We start from the raw sequence: 20,541 nt of genomic DNA, 5'->3' as shown, positions 1-20,541 counted from the left end.
ATTAATTAGAAAACAGCAACAATAACAAAGATTACAGAAGAATTGATAAATAAGACCAATGAAAATGAAACGAACAAACAACCTACAACAACAACCTCTGACAGAGCTAACTGAGAAAAAAAGTAGAAATAGGAATACAGCATTATAAATGCAGGGTCTATAACCACTAACACAAAGGAGATTAAACATTTTCCTTGAATGTTTTATAAGTTATGCTGCTAAATTGAAAAAAATTACAAAATGGATTTTTTACTGAAATATAAATGATCAAATTGATATTAATTTAATATACCTGAATAGATCAACTATGGAGTGAAATCTGAAGAAAAACTACTGAAAAGGAGGAAAGAAAATCATGAGACAAATTGATTTGCAGATGATACTGCTTCTGTCTGGAGGACGCAGGAGAAACAGTTGGCAGTGTTAGCACTATATGAGAGTTCAATGACTTTACAAAATGAACACACCAAAAATGCCAGTCTTCTACGTACTTCACTAGCAAAGATCAGTTAAAAAATATAATAGGGAAACGGACTTTGGCCCAGTGGTTAGGGCGTCCGTCTACCATATGGGAGGTCCGCGGTTCAAACTCCGGGCCTCCTTGACCGTGTGGAGCTGGCCATGTGCAGTGCTGATGCGCACAAGGAATGCCGTGCCACGCAAGGGTGTCCCCCGTGTGGGGAGCCCCACGCACAAGGAGTGCGCCCGTGAGGAGAGCCGCCCAGCGTGAAAAGAAAGAGCAGCCTGCCCAGGAATGGCGCCGCCCACACTTCCCGTGCCGCTGACGACAACAGAAGTGGACAAAGAAACAAGATGCAGCAAATAGACACCAAGAATAGACAACCAGGGGAGGGGGGGGGGGGAATTAAATAAATAAATAAATCTTTAAAAAAATATGTATATATAATAGAATAAAGGGCCCCTTTACAGTAGCAACAAAAATCACTGTGAAATATCTAGGAATACATTTTACCAAAAATGAATACTGCCCAAATAAAAATATAATACCATAACAAGGGTTACAAAAGGTTTAAATAAATGTTCCTAGATTGGAAGAAAGGTAATATTGGTATACTGTAAAGAATATTTGTAATTTTGTGAGTTCTCCCCAAATTAACTTTGTCTAATGAAATTCCAGTCAAAATTCAGCAAAATTTTTTAACTTGACAAAAATAATTCTGATCTTTATATAGAGGCAAAAGTATGCAGAATAGCCAATAAAAATTCAAAACAAAGAATGACAATAGGGACTTTTACTAGCATATATTAAAAATCATTATAACATTAAAAACTATTTTAATGTTCCAATAATTAAAGCTTCGTGTTACTGCTACAAGAATAAATAGACACATAGAGGAAATGTATAAAAGTCTAAAAACAGATGTAAAACTTCATAAAAATTTAGTATATGTAAAACTGGCATTTTGTATCAGTTTTAGGGAAACGGACTTGGCCCAGTGGTTACGGCGTCCGTCTACCACATGGGAGGTCCGCGGTTCAAACCCCGGGCCTCCTTGACCCGTGTGGAGCTGGCCCACGTGCAGTGCTGATACGCAAGGAGTGCCCTGCCACGCAGGGGTGTCCCCACGTAGGGGAGCCCCATGTGCAAGGAGTGCACCCAGCGCAAAGAAACTGCAGCCTGCCCAGGAATGGCGCCGCCCACACTTCCCGTGCCCTGCAGCTGACTACAACAGAAACGGACAAAGAAAACAAGACGCAGCAAATAGACACAGAACAGACAACCGGGGGAGGGGGGGATTTAAATAAATAAATAAATCTTTAAAAATATATATATATATATATATATAGTATCAGTGTTAGGCTAACTGATTAACTACATTTGAAAGACTATGGCTAGATTCCCTATATCAAATAATAAATCAGAATAAATCTCAGAGGTAACAGAGCAAAATAATGAAACTAAATGAAGTGAAAAAAATCACATATAAATATTTATTTGATCAGTATAAAAGCAAAGAAAAAACCTGTTAAGAAAATATTGATAGATTTGTTTTCATAGGAAATTAAAATTTCTGACATTAAAATGCACCCTGAAGAAAATTCAATGGTGAATGACAAACTGGAGGGAAACATTTTTAATAGCATATAATATGGTCACAGTTTTCATATCAAAATAATAATAATAATAATAATAATAATAATAATAATATGGAGTTCTACTAAATAAATAAGAGAATATGTTCTAACAGAAAAATCTACCCCAAATCCCAAATACATTCACAAATATAAACCATAATGTAAACCAAATGGAACCATGTTTGGTAGCTTTGTTTCAATATCTGTACATCAGCTACAGCAAATATAACATGAACATGTAAAAAGATCATTGCTGGGGGAGGGGGAAAAGGGTTTGATGTTGGATATATGGGAGTCCCCTATATTGTATATGTGACTTTACTGTGATCTAAAACTTTTTTGAAGACAAAAATTTAAAATAAAAAAAAAAAGGATGTAGACACTGAGGAAGGAATGAAAGAAATTGCCTTGCCACTGAACGTACAGGGCAACATCTATCAAAGTGATGAAAAGCAAAACATGAAAAACAAAGTTTTATGGCACTTTTCATTTTTTAATACCCCAATTTATTTTTTATTTTAGTTTTTCTAAACTAGTAGTATTCTATTTCTAACCTTTAAACCTACCATTACTATTTCACTTTTCTACTAATTAAATTTGGCAATATATTAGGCTTCATTTTTGAAGAAGTTTTGGACCACAGAGGAGTTCAACTATGTCAGGGGAGGAACACTGGTGTGGGGTGCTCTTGATGGGGGACACATGGTTGGGAGGGAGTTCTCCAGGGCATATAAAAATGTTTGGATATTCGTTGGGTGTTTTCACAGTAGTTAGAGTTACAGGCAAGAACTGAGGGAGTGCCGAGTTTCTAACCAGGGGAGCTCTGTCACATTCCCCAATGGAATAGCAACAATCCCCCAAGGGCAAGGGCAAAGACCAGTGAAGAAGGATGGTCCAATGATGAGCCCTTGATGCTGATGACTATGCTTATGAGCCTGCCGTGCTGGAAATTTCAACTAGGCCTAGAGCTGCTTAAGAGATACCTCCTAAGAGCCTCCATATTGCTCAAATGTGTCCACTCTTTAAGCCAAACTCAGCATGTAAATGCATTACTTTCCCCTCAGTGTGGGACATGACTCCCGGGGATGAATCTCCCTGGCACCGAGAGATTACTACCAATCACCAGCTGGAAATGCAACTAGAAAAAGACCTTGAATAAAAGGGGGAAATGGGAAAGACAAATGAAGTTATATGGCTAAGAGTCCTCAGAAAAGAGTTGGGAGGTCATCAGAGGGGTCACGCTTACGCACACCTCAGCAGGATCTAAAGTAGATACAACCCCAGGTACTGGTGCTCCTGAGGGCTATGGAGACACCCAGGTTATATGGTCATGGAAGATGGCTCTGAAGTTCAGTGCCTTGTCAGTGGGCCCTACTTTGGAATTTGTGTTCCTGAGTGTGATGGCATTGGACTCAGATGTGACCTTTCTACACATGCTTCTTCTGTCACTTTTATTGAACCTGTGGTTTGCACTGGGGTTGGTGCATACTCAGGAGACTTCTATCTCTGGACTGGCCATATGCCAGCTGGTCCCTGAGCCTCAGCTGGTCCCTGAGCCTCAGCAGAGTTGCGACTCTTACTCTCTGGTTTGGAGCTTACCCAGGTCAGCTAACAGGGAGGTGAAGATGGTCAATCACCACACCAGGGAACTGAGAGTGCCTACAACTGCAAGCAGGAGAATTGCATCCATCGACCATGTGCGATCTAATTCTCCTCTCGATACAGAGATGGAGTGGACATCACCATCCCAGGATCCAGAGGATGGAGGAATAAAATATGGATTAGAGTGGACTTATGAGTATTTTACTATAGAATTATTGTGACTAGTAATGGAAGAAATTGTAGCATTGATGTGGAAAAAGTGGCCATGGTAGTTGCTGAGGGCAGGGAGAGGGAAGAAGAGATGTGACGTGGGGACATTTTCGGGATGGGTTGTCCTAAATGATATTGCAGGGATGCATGCTGGACATTATATATCCTGCCATAACCCACTGAATGTACTGGGGGAGAGTGTAAACTATACTGTAAACTATAATCCATGTGGTGCAGCAGTGCTCCAAAATGTATTCACCAAATGCAATGAATATGCCACAATGATGAAAGAGGTTGTTGATGTGGGAGGAGTGGGTGGGATGTGGTGTGGGTTATACGGAAACCTCTTATATATATATATATATATATATATATATATATATATATATTTATTTATTTTAAAGATTTATTTATTTATTTATTTCTCCCCCCCTTCCCCACAGTTGTCTGCTCTCTGTGTCCATTCACTGTGTGTTCTTCTGTGATGACTTCTATCCTTATCAGCAGCACAGGGAATCTGTTTCTTTTTGTTGCGTCATCTTGTTGTGTCAGCTCTCTGTGTGGGCGGTGCCATTCTTGGGGAGGCTGCACTTTCTTTCGCGCTGGGTGGCTCTCCTTACGGGGCGTGCTCCTTGTGTGTGGGGCTTCCCTACATGGGGGACACCCCTGCGTGGCAGGGCACTCCTTGCGCGCATCAGCACTGTGCATGGGCCAGCTCCACATGGGTCAAGGAGGCCTGGGGTTTGAACCACAGACCTCCCATGTGGTAGGCGGATGCCCTATCCATTGGGCCAAGTCTGCTTCCCCTTTATATTTTTTAATATAATTTTTTTGTGATGTATATATCTTCAAAAAAATACAGTTTACAAAAATGACAAGGTCGGGGGTGGGGAGTGGGTTATATGGGAACCTCATGTTTTTTGTTTTTTTATGTTTTTCAATATAATGTTCCTGGTAATCTATTAACTTTAATAAAATAAAAAATAAAAAAATAAAAAAAATGAATGAGCCAATATGCATATTATCAAAAGGTTAATCTAAACGGTAATAAAAAAGGTAAATTAAAAAATGAGATATATTCATTTACCAGACTGATGAAGTTTTTAAAGAAATTACCTAGTTTTTGTGAGACTAAAACATGTCCTCTTACTCATTGTTAGTGAAAAAGTGGCAAGATAGTGGATAGCTGGCTATCTGTATAAAAAACCTTAAAAATCTCACATACAGAAAAGAAATAATTTTTTAAAAATATCACATATCTTTTAACCTGGAAATTCTACTTCTAAAAATATATTCTAAGGTAACAGCCAGAGATGTGTTTAAAGATGTATAACACATCAAATCACTGTTCATTAGAGATAATCTAACTGTTTAATAATTAGGAAATAATTACATACATTTTGAACAACTATATGATAGACTACTATGTGACATTTAAAAATCTTAATATTGAAGAAAAGTAATGACAGAGAAATGCTCACAGTGAATATGTTAATAAAATAATCATACAATTTGTTCAACAAGATATGTAAATGATGGAACTCTAAATAGATACAAAACCTGGAAGGAAAGGCACTAAATCTTAATCATTGTGGGTGGTTTTTCTTTTAATTCTTTTTGCAATTCTTTTGTTTTGCCCCTAAGTATTCTACATTGAAAATGTAATATGTTTATAGTGAGAGTGTTGGGTCTTAATATAAACAAACAGGAGAAGGCTACACCACTTGGTGTGCAGACACAGGGCTGAGGGTGGCTTTGGAAGCCCCTTTGCTGTAAGGGCTATCAGGAGTTGGCACCACAGCGTTAGAAGCACACATCTGTGTAGTTCCACCAGCAGCCAGGAGATGTTTATAGGGCCTCTTTCCCTTTGGCAAAGCCCTCAGCCCACTGCCACCCCCAACATGGGCCAAGAGCCCGGGTACCTGTGTGGGAGCCCGACAGGGAGCTGAGGAGCCGAGCTTGTTGGCTGTGGCCGTCATGCACCTCCACGACGTCGTTGAGGGCCGTATGGAAGAAGGCGAACTGACCAAACACCACTGTGGAGGAGACATGGCATGGAGATCTCAGGGGGGATGACTGGGCCACCACATTGGGGGCAAGGAGTGGGGTGGTGATCTGCGGGCCCCAGGCCAGGATGAAGGAAACCTTGGAGGACATTCATGGGGCTAACCACTGGCTGAGCCTTTCTACAGAGACCCAGGGACAGGGGTTTGGGGAGCCGGGAAGGATTGGGCTGCCTTTATCCCACATGGATCAAGATGACATTGAAGACTGCACCGAACTATTAGGTTGCTACAGGTGTCACCAAGCAAGCCTCCCCCCTCCTCCCAGAGATCAACTGCAGCAATTACTCAAGGACATGCAAGGTTTTTGGCAGTATCCCCCCTTTTCCATGTGATTTCAGGACCTGCACTTGCCCTACCTTCTCTTCAAAGACCCAGCTGAGTAGGGGAGCCCCTGGATAGAAGACCCCCCCACAGTTAAGAGGGCTGAGGGGGCTGAGTAGCAGCCTGCTCTGCTAGAGGGAGGGACTACATATGGCGCTGAAAAAGGTCTCCACCTCATTTCCCTCTGGCAAAGCCCAGAGGGAAGAGGGAAAATGACGCTAATTAAGCACCTGCTATGTGTCCAGTGACATGCTTGCCATGTGCATCATCTTCTCTGATATGACTCTTCTGGATAATTTCCATCTTACAAAGAAACTGAGGACCAGAGAGATGAAGATGGTTCTCCAAGGCTACTAGCTAGCTTGAGGAAGAGGGGCTGACAAGCCAGTGGCCATAAGCCCTGACCCAGCTCCTATCAGACAAGTTCTAAGGACCCTGGCATTTCATGACCATTTGGGGCACCAATATGAATTATAGGGGATTTCCTCAACCATCCCCTCTCTGCCAGTCACTGATGGAAGGGCTGGGATCAGGCAGCAATACCTTCTGGTCTCCCAATTGGCCTGGCACAGCTGAGGGAATGAACCAGGTAGACCCTTCTCTACTTTGGTTCAGAGCATTGAACATATAGGAAGTAGTGTGTGTGTGTGTGTCACAGGTGGGGGAGCAGGAGGGAGAAGAGCAACAAGAAAAGTACATTTTGGTACTCTGCAAATGGCTACTGAGTTAGGGATGATGGTAGGGCTGTCCCTTTTCTCTCCCCTACAATGGTGACTAGGACAGGCAAGGTTCCTGCATTCACAGTTTACATACTAGTGGGAAAAGACAATAAAAAACATACAAGTAAACAAGGTAATACCAGATAGTGTTAAGTTTTAGGGGTCCAATGAAACAGGATAAGGGGATAGAATGATGGGGTGAGTCAGGTCAGTTTAGATAGGGTATCACAGAAGGCATCTCTGAGAAAACCATGTTAGAGCTGATACCTGAGCTAGGGGATAGACCCAGAGGAGAAAATCTCACCCAAATACCCAGGCTCAGCCCCACTGGCAGAGAGAAGGTGCTGTGAGAGATCACTGCCCTTCCTAGAACCAGCTCTCCATATACAGGTTTCAGTTCAGTGTAATGGACCAACCTTGGGGTTGGCTACTTGCAAAGGATGAGTGCCCTGTTACTGGGGATTCAACACAAATGGGATGGCCACCTATCAAAGGATCTGCTGGGTAGCAGCCTGGGTTGGATGGCCTTTCAGAACTTAGTCTCTGATCCTGCAGGGCCAAAGCTTCTGCCACATCAGTATGCTGGCGAGTGTGTATGTATGTATGCTGCAGGGAGTGTGGGTCGCTGCAGGGCGAATGGGGTGTTGGTGGCTAGAGCTGTGGATGAAGATGAGACTGGGAGTTTATAGAGAGCAGGGAACATGTCTCTCATCTCTGTGGCCCTGATACCCAGCAGAGTGCATGGTCTCCAAGAGGTGATCACTAAGTGTATGGAGAATGACTAAAGCTTGGGGCCTTCCCCTGAGCGCACCTGCCCTATCTCTTGGGAATAAGCTGCCAGCTCTCTGCAGGTTGCCCCATCCTCCCCTAGATGGTTAAGATAGTAATCCCTGTGGCCCTACCCACCACCAATGATGTTTAGAAATGATTGTTACTCTTCTACAAGGGAAGATCCAGGGAGGAGGCAGCCAGGCAGGTCACTGCCCCCAGGATTGGCAGGGCCCATGACATGTACCCACTGGAGCCAGGTGACTAGACTGGTATCTTTCTGCCTGGATCTCTTAGAATCTGGAGGTTTCTCTGTCTTCTCAGGGCACTTGCTGGCCCCAGCTCCAGTTCTCAGGTGGAATACCTGGAATAATGGGCTCTGAAGCCAGAGGTCCTGTCTCTTTCACCTGCACTTTCAAGCCCTGGCTCTGTCCCATTCCTTCCCTTCCTCCTTCTCCCTGGCCACCAACCCCTGAGACCAAGGGGGCTCCATTCAGACTTGGGCTATGCCAGGTAGTTCCTCCCTTTGCCCCTACCTTCCCTCTGTTCTACTGCTTTCCCCTGGTCCCAGCTGGCTTCCCTTGTGCCCTTCCCTGTAGCCCGGTTCACGGAGTCAGCACTCAGGTGTCGAGCTTGGGAGCCTGCTCTTCCTATTCCCACGATGGGAGTGGATGATTGGGCAGGGCCTGAGGAGTTGTCCTTTTTGGAGTGAGGAAGAGGAGGAGTCAGAAAACATACAATCAAAAAGAATCCATGCAGACATAAAACCCAAACATACCATAATCCTTGGGAACGGTGACAAAATACAGGCAGATCTGTCCACTGGTGTAGTTCTGGGGATAGTTGGGGGACAAGACCACTCCATCTGAACCCACGTACTGTCCCCCACAGGGGGCTGAAAGAGAAACAGAGTGAGGGCCAGGTGACCCTGGGCCTTTCACAGCTGTCCGTCCTCCCTTCTGCACCCGTCCTGAGCTCCTGGCTCTTGTAGGCTGCCCCAAGGTGGAGGAGGGCAATTCTGAGGACTTTGCCATGCCCCAGGACACCTGTCCTTTTGCTCTCAGTCCCTGGCCTCTGTTAATTGGCATCAGCCCCTTAAGGCACAGCGTTGGGCAGCGGCCTTGGGGAGTACCTTAGTGAGGGACTCCTGGTTACAAGTGGGGCCCTATGGCATGTGGGCAGTGTCCACATGAGCAAGGAGCTGCAGGCTCCCCAAACTAACCCCGTTGGCACGGGCCAGCCATGACCCAGTTGCCTTCTGCTCCTGTCCATGGTGGGGTGGATCTCAGAGCCAGCCTCTCTCCCTGGGCAAAGGAGACTGCTTGCTTTCCAACTTGGGTGGCCACCGTGCTCTCGATGCTCTGACCCTCCAGCTTATCCTGCACTGAGGCTGCCCCACTCCCGTGGCCGTAGCAACACCCTTCTGATCTCTCATTGATTTCCCTAGTTCCAGGATGAAGGCAGGGGTCACCTTTAAGCTGAGGTTCCCTTCTCCCTGGAGAGAGCTGATGGCATGCCAGTGTTCAGGGCGTGAGCATCTGTGGGATCTGAGGGTGGGGTGGGGGCACCATGTGACCTGAGAGGGGTGACATATGGGCAGGGACCGCTGTGCCTGGTGAGGGGGAGCCCCCGTCATTCACAGCACATTCACGCTGGCCAGGCCCTGCTCACAGGAACCTCCTTGGAGGACCGTGTCCTGTGTCCTCTTCCCGGGCCAATGGCCCCTCTGCCTCCGGCATGTCCTCAATCCCTCTGCCGCCTTCTCCAGCCCTGGGCTCGCACCTGTGCAGGCTGGCCGGGGGTGGTTCCACACGGGCTTCCCGTCGGGCCCCAGGATGCAACTCAGGGTGGAGGCGCCCTCGACCTCATAGCCCCCGTGGCAGTAGTAGGTGATGGAGGAGCCCAGCTTCAGGTCCGACCCCACTCGTGTGCCGTTCATGATGGAACCAGGGTCGAAACACGACTCCCGAGGGTTTTCTGGCGAAAGAGAGAAACAAGCACATGTGCACACACAAGGCTCATTGGTGGCCCGTGTCCCAGGTGCAGCTCCCAGGAGGAGAGCCTGACCTTCATTAGCCAAGGAGCACAGGCAAGTTCAAGACTGCTGGTCCCATTCCTCTTGGATCTACAAACTTGGTTTCTGCCAAGTCCTGAAAGAGGTGAGAGACTCTTTGCACCAGAAGAGATTGTATTTGACCCTGTCTGGCTGGGAGGACCAGTCAGGAGCCTGAATCTCTGCAAATTCCCAGTGGCTGAAAATCCCGCACAGCTCTTGGGAGCTGACCTTCACTTCCACCCACTGCTGCCTTTTCTCAGTGTTCATAGTTCTAAGATCAAGGATGGTCAAGTGACGTGCCATCAGGGCTGGGCAGAGTCAGGACACAGCAGAGGCCAGTCAGCCCCAAGTTCGGAGAGGCTAAGTAACTTGGAACCAAGTTTGCACAGCTCAAGAGAGGCAGGACTAGAAGTGGCACCCAACATCCATTTCCTCCCTTTATCCTTGAACAAGAGAACACAGGTTTCATCCAGAGCATCAAGGCACCAGCTAAATCCTATACTTCCCAGCCTCTCATGCAGCTAGATCTGACCAAAGAAACATAAACGAAGTCAGAGCAGGTCTGCTCCAAATGACCAGCAGCTTCCGATCGCATGCAGAGTAAAAGCCCAAATCCTTACAGGCCTACAAGGCCCTGACCCTCATCTCTATGACCTGGCTCCTCTTGTCCTTTTGCTCACTTTGCTCCAACCACACTGGCCTCCACCATCTGCACAGCTTCCTTTCTCACCTCTTTCAGGACTTGCATCTGCACAGCTTCCTTTCTCACCTCTTTCAGGACTTGGCTCGCTGTCTCAGGGACACCTTTCCTGGCCACCTATTTAAATTGCCATATTCCTCTCCTCAACACTTCCCCTCCTCCTTCCCTGCTTTCTTTTCTTTCTTTCTTTCTTTCTTTTTTTTTTTTACCACTGCACTGATACTATTTCATGTACTCTCCATCTCTTTTTATCTACCTCCTTCCATTAGAATGCAAGTTCCATGAGGAACTTTTCAGTTTTGTTCACTGCTGTATTCTAGTGCCTGGTATGTGGTAAGCACTCAATAAATCTCTTTAATGGACAAATGTGAGAATTCTGGAAAGGCTAGTTAAGGGAAGGTGATTTAGCTGAGAAAATGCTCATTGACCCTTCTTTCGTTCCTCTCTTCCTCCTCACAGTCCGGAATTCAGACATGATGGCTGGAACCCCAGTGACCATTTTGGGTCCTGAGATAGCCTTGCAGATGCAAGTCATGTACTAGTATGGTAGAGCAGAAAGACAAAGGAGCCTAGGGAACACCACCTTATCAGCTCTGGACTGCCCACCTCTGGATTTCTTTGATAGGAAGGAGAATAAACTTTGACTTTGTTTAAGTAACTGTACTTTTGGGTAACCACTGCACAGGCATTGGGCCTCAGCTGTGTGTGACTGCCCTAGAACTTCTCACTGTGCCTGAGGTCCTTTCTTCCCTTCTCCATGAGGTAAATCCCTACACTTTTAAATGCCACCCTGTCTGAGCAGCTTCCCAACTTTGCCTTCTCTCTGGCAGAATTCTGTTTTTCCTTTCTTCATGATAGCATGTATTGCATGACCTTGGTGAGTTTGATACATGTATTTCTTTACAGTTGGGTTCTGAACTCCCAGAGGAGAGGGGACCATCACCTATACTTTTCCTAATCCCAGCAACTAGCATGGAACTTGGCACCAGGGCCAGTCCTGTGGGGCACATCACAGGGGCTTAGGAAATGCTGCTGCCTTGACTAGCCAAACACCCCAGGGCTTGAAGAGTCAACAGCCACATCAACGACTCCAATACAGACTCCGTTCTGTATTTACTCACATGTCAGAGGAAGAAGAGCTCATCATTCCAAGCATTATAACATTAGTAATGATGAGAAGGATAATGATGATGATGATAACCCCTTACACAGGGATATCACTTTATAATTTCCAAAACACTTTCCAATCTGTTATCTCATTTGTGTCTCACAACAGCCTCTGCAGCAGGCAGGGCCAGATACACTCATGTTCAGGTTGTAAATGAGAAATGTGGTGATCAGAGAGGCTAAATGAGTTTTCTGAGTCATTCAGCAATTAAGAGGTAGAGTTAAAACCCAAATCAAGTCTCCAGGCTGCCAAACCAGAACATAGGTATGAATGGTAAAACTAAATGACTAAAACATTATGATACAAATAAATAAAACCCAAGCCCTCCAAAAATGGAATGATAAAAGAACTGGCTGCTCTTTAGTCCTAATAGATAAGGTCTGTTTCCAAACATTGTTTGTAATAGCAAAAATCTGGAAACAACAACCCAAGCATCCAACCAGGGAGGAGCTGGTTAAAAAGGTAGATTACAAACATCTGCTGAAATACAAGCAGTCTTTAAAAAGGCTGGCGTAAGTATTTGTACACTGATACAGAAAGATGTTCTAGATGTATGTATGGGCAAAAAAAATCAGGTTATATATTAGTCCATATGGTTTGATCTCATTCATTTAGAACAATAGTCAGCAACCTACGGCTCACTCCCTGTTTCTGTAAATAAAGTTTTATTGGAACACAGCCATACCCACTCACTTACATATTTTCTATGGCTGCTTTCACATTACAATAGCAGGATTGGGCAGTTGCAATAGAGACTGTCTGGCTTGCTAAGCCTAAAATAGTTATTACTGACCCTTTATAGAAAAAGTTTGCTAACCCATTACATTACTTTGCATTTATCTCTATTTATATATTTACATCTGGAATGATCTAACAAACTGTTAACAATGGTACTTCAGGGGATGATAGCAATAGGGCATGTTAAGTTTATAAAAAGTACATCTTATATGGTTTTGTATCATTTAAAAATTCTCAACAAATATGTGTGTCTTTCAAAATAGGCAAAAATGAAGATATTCCCATTTGCATTTAAAAGAGAAGTGGTGGTGGGGTGGTGGGGGAAGGGGAAAGTGTGGCATTCTGGGAGTAACTCTCTGACCCATAATGTTACTCCCAAAGGCTTGAAACAGAAAATAGAATGCTTTTTAGTACTTCAGGTAAAAGATGATTTGCTTTGGCCTTTTCTGAGTTATTTCAGATTTTCCAACACATACTTCACACTCATCCCTCTGAAGCACTCTCCCTCTCACCTGTTGAACAGCGAGCTTCTTCTCCAGCTTCAGGTCTGGCTTAAAGGTCACCTGCCTGATGAGGCCTTCACCAACTACTATTTTGAAGTGGGCTCCCTATGATTCTTTTCAGAGAAGCCTGTTTTTTTCTAACTTCTTACTCCTTGCTTGTATACTTATTTACTGTCTGTTTCCCTCATCACCTTTAAGTCTCATTAGGGAAGGGGCCACCAGTGTACTCAGCAGTGTAGCCTTGATATCCAGGGAACAGCATGACCCAGAAACCTACCCGTCCTCATCTGATAATCAGGTGGGCCTCTAACTTCTCATCTGTAGTAGAAATGCCCACCAGCCTGGTTGTCACCAGGATATGAACTCCACAGAGGCACAGACTTTGCTTTGCTCCCGGGCTCTATCCTCAGCCCCTAGAACAGTGTCTGGCACAAAGTGGGTGCTCAGTGAATATTTGTTGAGTGAACAAATGAATAAAAACGTCTGCTCTGTCCTTGCTCCTCGTGAAAAAACCTAATCCCAAGACTCTGCTAGTGGATACTTGACTCAAGCTGGGTCAATCCTATGATCTCTTTGGGATTTGGAATTGGAATCTAAAGCTAGGAAGTGATTCAAAGCTAAGGTTGGCGCCACCATGCTTGTACTAGGAGAATGGAGAAGAAATGACAACTGAGCTGCAGAGAGAGAATGTAGCAAATACTCAGAAAGAAAGAAGAAGAGACCCAGTGGTGCTAGAGAATTTGGAGGGGTGATCTCAACCCCTTATTCTACCATCTTGATTTCAGTCCCTTGGAGGTTTTGCTTCCGGCCCTTGGGCTTTTATATTCTGAAAATATGTTCTCTTTTTTTTCGGTGTGTGTGTTAAGTTAGAGTGAGTTTGTGTTATTTGTATTGTTAAAAGAAAAAGCTCCTTTTAGCTTAGTTTGGCTGTTAGTTGTTAGTTTTCTCATATTAAAGTCTCCTTTTGATCTCAAATTGGTTTGATTGCATTTCTGTTTCTAGCATTCTTATAATAAATTACTCCTATTCCTGCTTAAGCTAGTTGGAGTGGGCTTATTGATTTGAAACAAAATTATCCTTGACTAAAATACAACCAAACTGTTACTGCTTCCTTGGGAAGCTGGCAGGATGCAGGGAAAGGCTCCTGGAGTCCTACCTTGAATCAGAGGAGGGGCTGACCCCAGAGTGGCTTTCTTGTGCTAAGCCCTGCTGAGTCTGGTAAACTCAGTGGGGTTCTTGGGGACCCCCTTCATATCCCAAATCAGGACAGCTCAAAGGAGACTCAGATCTTCAGCATTAGCTGATCCCAAATCTCTCTTAAAGACAGGATTCTGCCTTTGGACAGAGGCACAGATGGCTTCTGGATGAATGAAGCCACTTCTTTTCTTCCACAGGATCCAGTGTGCAAGTCCTTATTAGGCTGCATCTCCATCTGCAGTGTTTTGTGGATTCACAGAGTGTACACTGTCCAAATTCTTTCCATGGACTGGAGGGGTATTCAGGACACACACATACACCATAAACATTCATGCTCTATGTGTGCAAAACATATACTATATATCTTCAGTAAACAGAAAAGAATATGTATTAAGTCCTGTAGGGTTAGCTGCTTGAAGAGGGGTTCGTACCCTTTTTCCTTCCAAACAAGGGAAGTGCAAGTTAAATACTGATTACACAGGAACAAGGTAATGTGATGGAAGAGGGAGGATCAAAGTACCCAAGTGCCTACTGCCATCGCCAGGCACCCTATCTATTTACTAATGTTCATGAGAACTCTTCCATGTAGTGCCACCATCCCTATTTCATAGAGAAGAAGCAGATGCTTGGAGAAGTTAAGCAACTTGTATGCATCCATACAGTTAATAAGTGATGGAACCCAGCCCTACAAAGTTGCTGAGCAAGGGGGCAACATTGTAAAGGTCCTGGTAGTAGAGCAGACTCGTTCAAGGTATCCAGAAATCTAGGATGGGGAGGAGACCAGTGGTAGGGCAGGGAGATCCCTGAACCCCACCAAATGGGCTGGCTGACCAGAGGTTTATAACAGGATGGCTGGGGAGGAAGCTGCAGGAGTCTATACCCAGTAGCTCACTGTATCCAGGGAAAATGAAATGAAGTCTTCTTTTAAGAATGAGGCTTAAAGTGGTGACCATTGGGGTGAAAGTATGAATTCACCACCAAGGAGAAGACCCAGTTGGGACAGGTCAGAGGCATGTCTGGTGGTTGCAATGGCTTAGCTGAGAGCAAAGGATATAACTGTAGTGGCTCCCAATCTGATGGGGGTGCAGTTTTTTCTGGCAGTGCTCAGACTTCTAGGTATGGGCATAACAAAGCTGCAGTTTTGTGAGGTTTATGCAATAGCAGGACAAGAGGGCAGGGAAATTGAGGGTACTAATGAGAGTGAAGAGATGAATAAGAAAAATGATGATAATATGGCAGTGGGGAGGGAGCTGGGTGGAATGATGGGGGTCCCAGTCTAAGTCTAAATCATGTCTTCTGTTAGCATTCCAAAATGTCTAGCTGTGTTTGCTCTGATATTAGCATGCAGAAAAGGGAGAAGGTACAAGGAATTTACAAAATGACAGGTGCCTAGTGGAAGAGAGAACTGCAAAATATCCATTTCCCAGGCCCAGCCCCATGAGGAAAGACTGCAAGCAAAATGTTCTCTGTTTTATGCAACAAGTATCTTCTAGAACTATACCTGATAAATAACAGATAAGTGACAGTTATGAAGATTTCAATAAGTACTTACCAGTCTTGGCACTTTTTAGACACTAAATAAGCATTAGCTCTTATCATGATTAGCATTATTTGTGAGATCATGTAAGATATTGCCAGGGGTTGCCAGAAATATTTAATTAAAGGAACTTTAAAAGGTTACTGAGGTCCTGCATTATGCAAGTGGGGGACATAAGCCAAAATTATTTTAAAATTTTAACTGGCAATGCGACCTCATTAGTGTACATAGGCTGATGAGGTCAGGGTGGACTTGGGTTATATTATCAGTAACAAAAATGACCATCTCTGGAGTATTACACCGATATATATAGAATATGTATGTATAAAATATCTTTTCATCTAAAACAACCTTCTGTAGCATAATTATTATTAACACCATTTTATAGATGGAGAACTGGGCTCCAAGAGACAATTACTCGCCAAGCTCACAAATCAAGCAAGAAATGGAGCTAGGATTTAGATAATGGTGTCTGGGACAATTAGGGAAGAAGAAAAGGTCAAAAAAGGATCAACAGAGTAGAAGAAATTGGAATGTGCTGAAGCCTGGAACTACTATTAATAATAATAATATTTGAACCCTAAAGAATGCTTGGTATGTGCCAGGCACTGTACCAAGGGCTTTAATGTATGGACTCATTGATCTTTGCAATGTTTCTATGAGGTAGGAATTATTCTATCATCATTTTATAGATGAAGAAACAGGTTTTGAGAGGTTAAATAATCTGCCCAAGGCAGACTTGGCCCAGTGGTTAGGGCATCGGTCTACCATATGGGAGGTCTGCGGTTCAGAACCCAGGCCTCCTTGACCTGTGTGGAGCTGGCCCACTCGCAGTGCTGATGCGCGCAATGAGTGCCGGGCCATGCAGGGGTGTCCCCTGCTAGGGGGGCCCCAAACGCAAGCAGTGCGCCCTGTAAGGAGAGCCGCCCAGCACGAAAGAAAGTGCAGCCTGCCCAGGAATGGCACCGCACACACGGAGAGCTGACGCAACAAGATGATGCAACCAAAAGGAGACACAGATTCCCGTGCCGCTGACAACAACAGAAGCGGACAAAGAAGATGCAGCAAATAGACACAGAGAACAGACAACCAGGGTGGGGGGAAGTGGAGAGGAATAAATAAATAAATAAATCTTAAAAAAAAAAAAAATCTGCCCAAGATCACACAACTGCTAAGTGGTAAGCATGAGCTTTCAACAGCCCATGGTCTTGACCAGACAGGGACTGGGGCCTGATTTTGTAAACAAAATTTTGCTGGAACACAACATACCCTTTCATTTATATATTACCTGTGGCTGCTTTAGAGCTCCACAGCAGAGCTGGGTGCAAGCCTAAAATATTTACTATTTGGCCTGTTAAGAAAAGATCTGCTGACCCCTGCTCTTGACCTCTACACTATTCAGCTTGCTTGAATTAATTCAAAAGTGCAATGGGAGTGCAAGGGGACAGCTGGAACAATAGGAGAATGTGACTAGGAAGTATCAGAAAATGTCCAGTTTATGACAAGACTCCAGAATATGGCCATGGAGTGTCCTGGGGAGAGAAGCCCAGGTGCTGTGATGCTAGGAGTTGGACAGGCTGTCCCCATGGACCCTGAAATTGCCCAGGATGTTGGGAGGCTTAAGAACCTTCAATGAATGCAGGGGAGTGAACATGAAGATATTAGCTGGTAAGTAAGGGGGAAGTCTATGAGAGTGAAGTCAAGCTAGAAGCAACGAGCCTCAAAGGAGAAGGAGAGAAGAGAGGTAATGATTTGGAAATAGAAATACGACTCAAACAGAACTCTGGCCCCCTCCTTTCCCAGGCCTGGGGTGAAAAATTAAGTCCCCTGGAGGGCCACAGGGAAGAGGTGCCAGGAGCGGCAGTACCAGGATTGGAGCAGTCCCCCCACTCCATAGTCCAGCCCAGCTCCTTCTGCATTGCACTTCACTGTCTTCTGGCCCCCTCTGCCAGGTCTGGCTGGCCCTGCCCTCGGTAACCTCTGACCCAGAGCCCTTACCTGTGTAGTCGATGACGAAGCCGGCATTGCTCACGGAGGCGTCGCTGCGGAAGGCAAGGAACAGGCTGTTGCTGCTGCTTTCAATGCGGCCGGGGAGCTGGGAGCCATAGAAGCTTCCTATGAGAGGGCTGAGAGAGTCCCGTCCATCGTAGATATGGAGGAAGTCATAGCCAGGCTCCAAGGTAAAGCTGGGGAACAAAAACACATACCCCACCCCACTAAGGTCAAACAAAGGCTTGGGCTCTGCCTTAGACTCAGCCAAAGAGCCCTGCCCTGGGTCTACGTGTCAATGACAGGTGGGTGGGGAAGGAAAGAATGAAGCCCAGATGACCTCCCAGCCAGTTGAGAAGATGGATAAGGAAGGCTCAGGGGCAGAGGGGGAAGGTTCCAGAGTCAGTGTCCAGAAAGCTGGAGCTTTGAAAAGCTAATGCCTTCCTTTAACAGAAGGGAAAATGAGTTGCCAACTTTATCACCAAGAATGGTCAGCCAAGGCAGGTCCAGAGCCCAAGTCTCTCAACAGATCCCAATGTTCTTTATATTCTGTGGTACTGCATCTCCTTCACCAAGAGAGAAAGAGCCTCCTAGGGAGCCATTCCCAGGCAGGCAGGGGTCCATGAAGGACCTTAGCTGTATTCCTCTGTCCCTGAGCCAGTTATTCAGTTCTCAGAGAGAAAATCTGCCACACCCCATACTTGAGATGCACGAGTGCAACTTCTTCCCAGCTATCCTGACTGGCATGGAGGAAACCATTTTAAAAATTATCTTTGTTTAGAAAACAGAATATTAGAGGTTTTGAATGTAACATCCCACTGGGATGAGTAGAATGAAAATGATGGAAAATACCAAGTACTGAGGAGAATATGGAGGCACTGGAACTCTCATTCTCGGCCGGAGGGTAAATTGGTTCAGCCACTCTGGGAAACTGGCAAGATTTACTAAAGCTGAACATATGCCTTCCTTACAATGCAGTGACTCTCCTTTTAGGTCTATAGCCAACAAAGGCAATCGATACTAATCAAGTGTGTGAAAAGGAAAACAACAGAATAAAAGAAAACGAGTTGGCAGAGAAGAGATTTCTCAACTAAACTCGTTCATAGCCTAGCCACAGGCTGGGGATACTCAGCTATTAAATTTGGCTGTTCTACACTTGAACTAAGACATATGGCAGGGAGAGGGAGATGTGACATCTCTAGGACAGAGAGTAGGGCTGGGAGAGAGACAGGACAGGGAGGCACAGGACTAGAGCCAGACACGCATTGGCCTCCTTCCGATACAGCACCCTTCCCTGCTGGTGCTGACATCATCACCTCACCAGTGCTGGATGATGCAGTCTTCAAGGACCCTGAGTTCAGCTTCCACCCACCTGCTCTCTGAAAGTCACCAGGGAAAGGTGAATCAAACGTGGTCACAAAGTACGGCTCTGGCTCTTCCTAACTAATCACCTCCCATCTGTTTCTTCCTTCCCCCAATCATCAAATTTTACTTGAGTACCCTCAATATGCCAGCACCACGCAGGATGCCAAGCCACCACCCCTGCCTTCAAGAAGTCGATGGAGCTGTAGGAAGTGACAGACGAGTGAGTAAAAAGATAAAAGTATGATGTCTCTACAAGCACAGTGGGAACATGAAACAAAGGTCCTCAGGAGGAGGGAAAATAAGGTGTTCACAGTGGGGGGTCAAGCTTGAGCTGAGTCTTGGAAGACGAGAATATGCCCACCAGCTGGACAAGGAGGGAAAAAGAAGTCACCGGGAGGGAGAAGCAGAGGTGAAGTGACAACGGCATGAAATAGTCAGAGAAAGCTCAGAAACTGCAAGAGGTTCAGACTTGTAGAGGGCTCAGAAGGGGGTGGGGGACGACTGGAGAGAGGCAGGGGCCAGGCTGTTTGGAACGAATCTCAGAAGTTTGGGTCAAATTTACAGGAAAGAAGGAAGCAATATAGGAAAGGCTTATTTGTTTTTAAATTGAGGGATGATTTGCACATTGTGAAATGAGCAGCTCCTCAGGGTACCACTTGATCAGGTTTGACAAATGCACAGGCAAGACCCAGAACATTTCTAACTTCCCCCAAACCTTCCCAGGTTCCCCCTTCCCAGTTATTCTTCCCCATTCCCAGAAGCTACCACTGATCTGATTTCCATCACCATAGGTTAATTTTGCTGATTCTAAACTTTTGTAGAGTGGACTCCCACATTATGCACTTTTTTGAGTTTCTTTTCATTCAACTTGAGGTTCATCCATGTTGGTGCAGGGACCAGTAGTTCATTCCTTTTGCCTTTTTATTGCTAAGCAGTCCCATCACAGGATGTTAACATGGAACATGGGGTGGTTATTGAAACATTTTCAAATGGCAAGATCACCCTGACACCCAGCTAAAGAATGGAATGGCCCAGAAGGCAAGATGGAGAGTCCCGTGAGGAGACGATGGTAGTCATTTAGACAGGGCAATAGAAGGGCTTGGTCCAAGACAGGAGGATGGAGACAAGGAGGGAGTGGGAGGCAGGTGAAGACAGCAGAGGCTCCAACAGCCGCATGTGGGGGCCTGCTGCTCAGGACAGGCTGGGCCGCAGACAGTGGGCTCCTCCACCTGCAGGAGGAAGTTGAAGCCACAGGAGTGGATGCGCTTGTCCAGGAAGGACGTGAGGGCTGAGAAGTGAAGGGGCCTGAGTTCAGCCTGGCAAACGAAAAGGGGCAAGAAAAGGCAGGTGTGACGTCACAGAAACTGCTGCAGAACTAGAGGAGAGTAACATCACACAAACCGAGGGGAAAGCAGGGTGAGGGTGGAGAGCTGCTGCAGGGGTGGAGGAGGATGAAACGGGGAGGGACTCCCTTTTATTGGGCAACGTGGCCTTCCTGGTGTCTT

At 45.4% G+C, this 20,541-nt stretch overlaps 1 protein-coding gene across 1 annotated transcript in view; it reads right to left on the bottom strand.

The window, feature by feature from the left end:
* The window catches only part of CSMD2 (CUB and Sushi multiple domains 2), a 671,930-nt gene that overhangs the window by 148,615 nt on the left and 502,774 nt on the right, over positions 1-20,541 (bottom strand). Inside the window, exons 29-32 of the mRNA XM_058303940.2 lie at positions 17,681-17,868; positions 9,566-9,760; positions 8,562-8,678; positions 5,832-5,945 (exon numbers count right to left, since the gene is read on the bottom strand). Coding sequence (XP_058159923.1) covers positions 5,832-5,945; positions 8,562-8,678; positions 9,566-9,760; positions 17,681-17,868 — 614 coding nt within the window. The remainder of the gene's footprint in view (positions 1-5,831; positions 5,946-8,561; positions 8,679-9,565; positions 9,761-17,680; positions 17,869-20,541) is intronic.

Source organism: Dasypus novemcinctus, chromosome 9 (assembly GCF_030445035.2).
Source record: "Dasypus novemcinctus isolate mDasNov1 chromosome 9, mDasNov1.1.hap2, whole genome shotgun sequence".
Classification (NCBI taxonomy): domain Eukaryota; kingdom Metazoa; phylum Chordata; class Mammalia; order Cingulata; family Dasypodidae; genus Dasypus; species Dasypus novemcinctus.
This window is presented reverse-complemented; position numbering and strand designations above follow the sequence as displayed.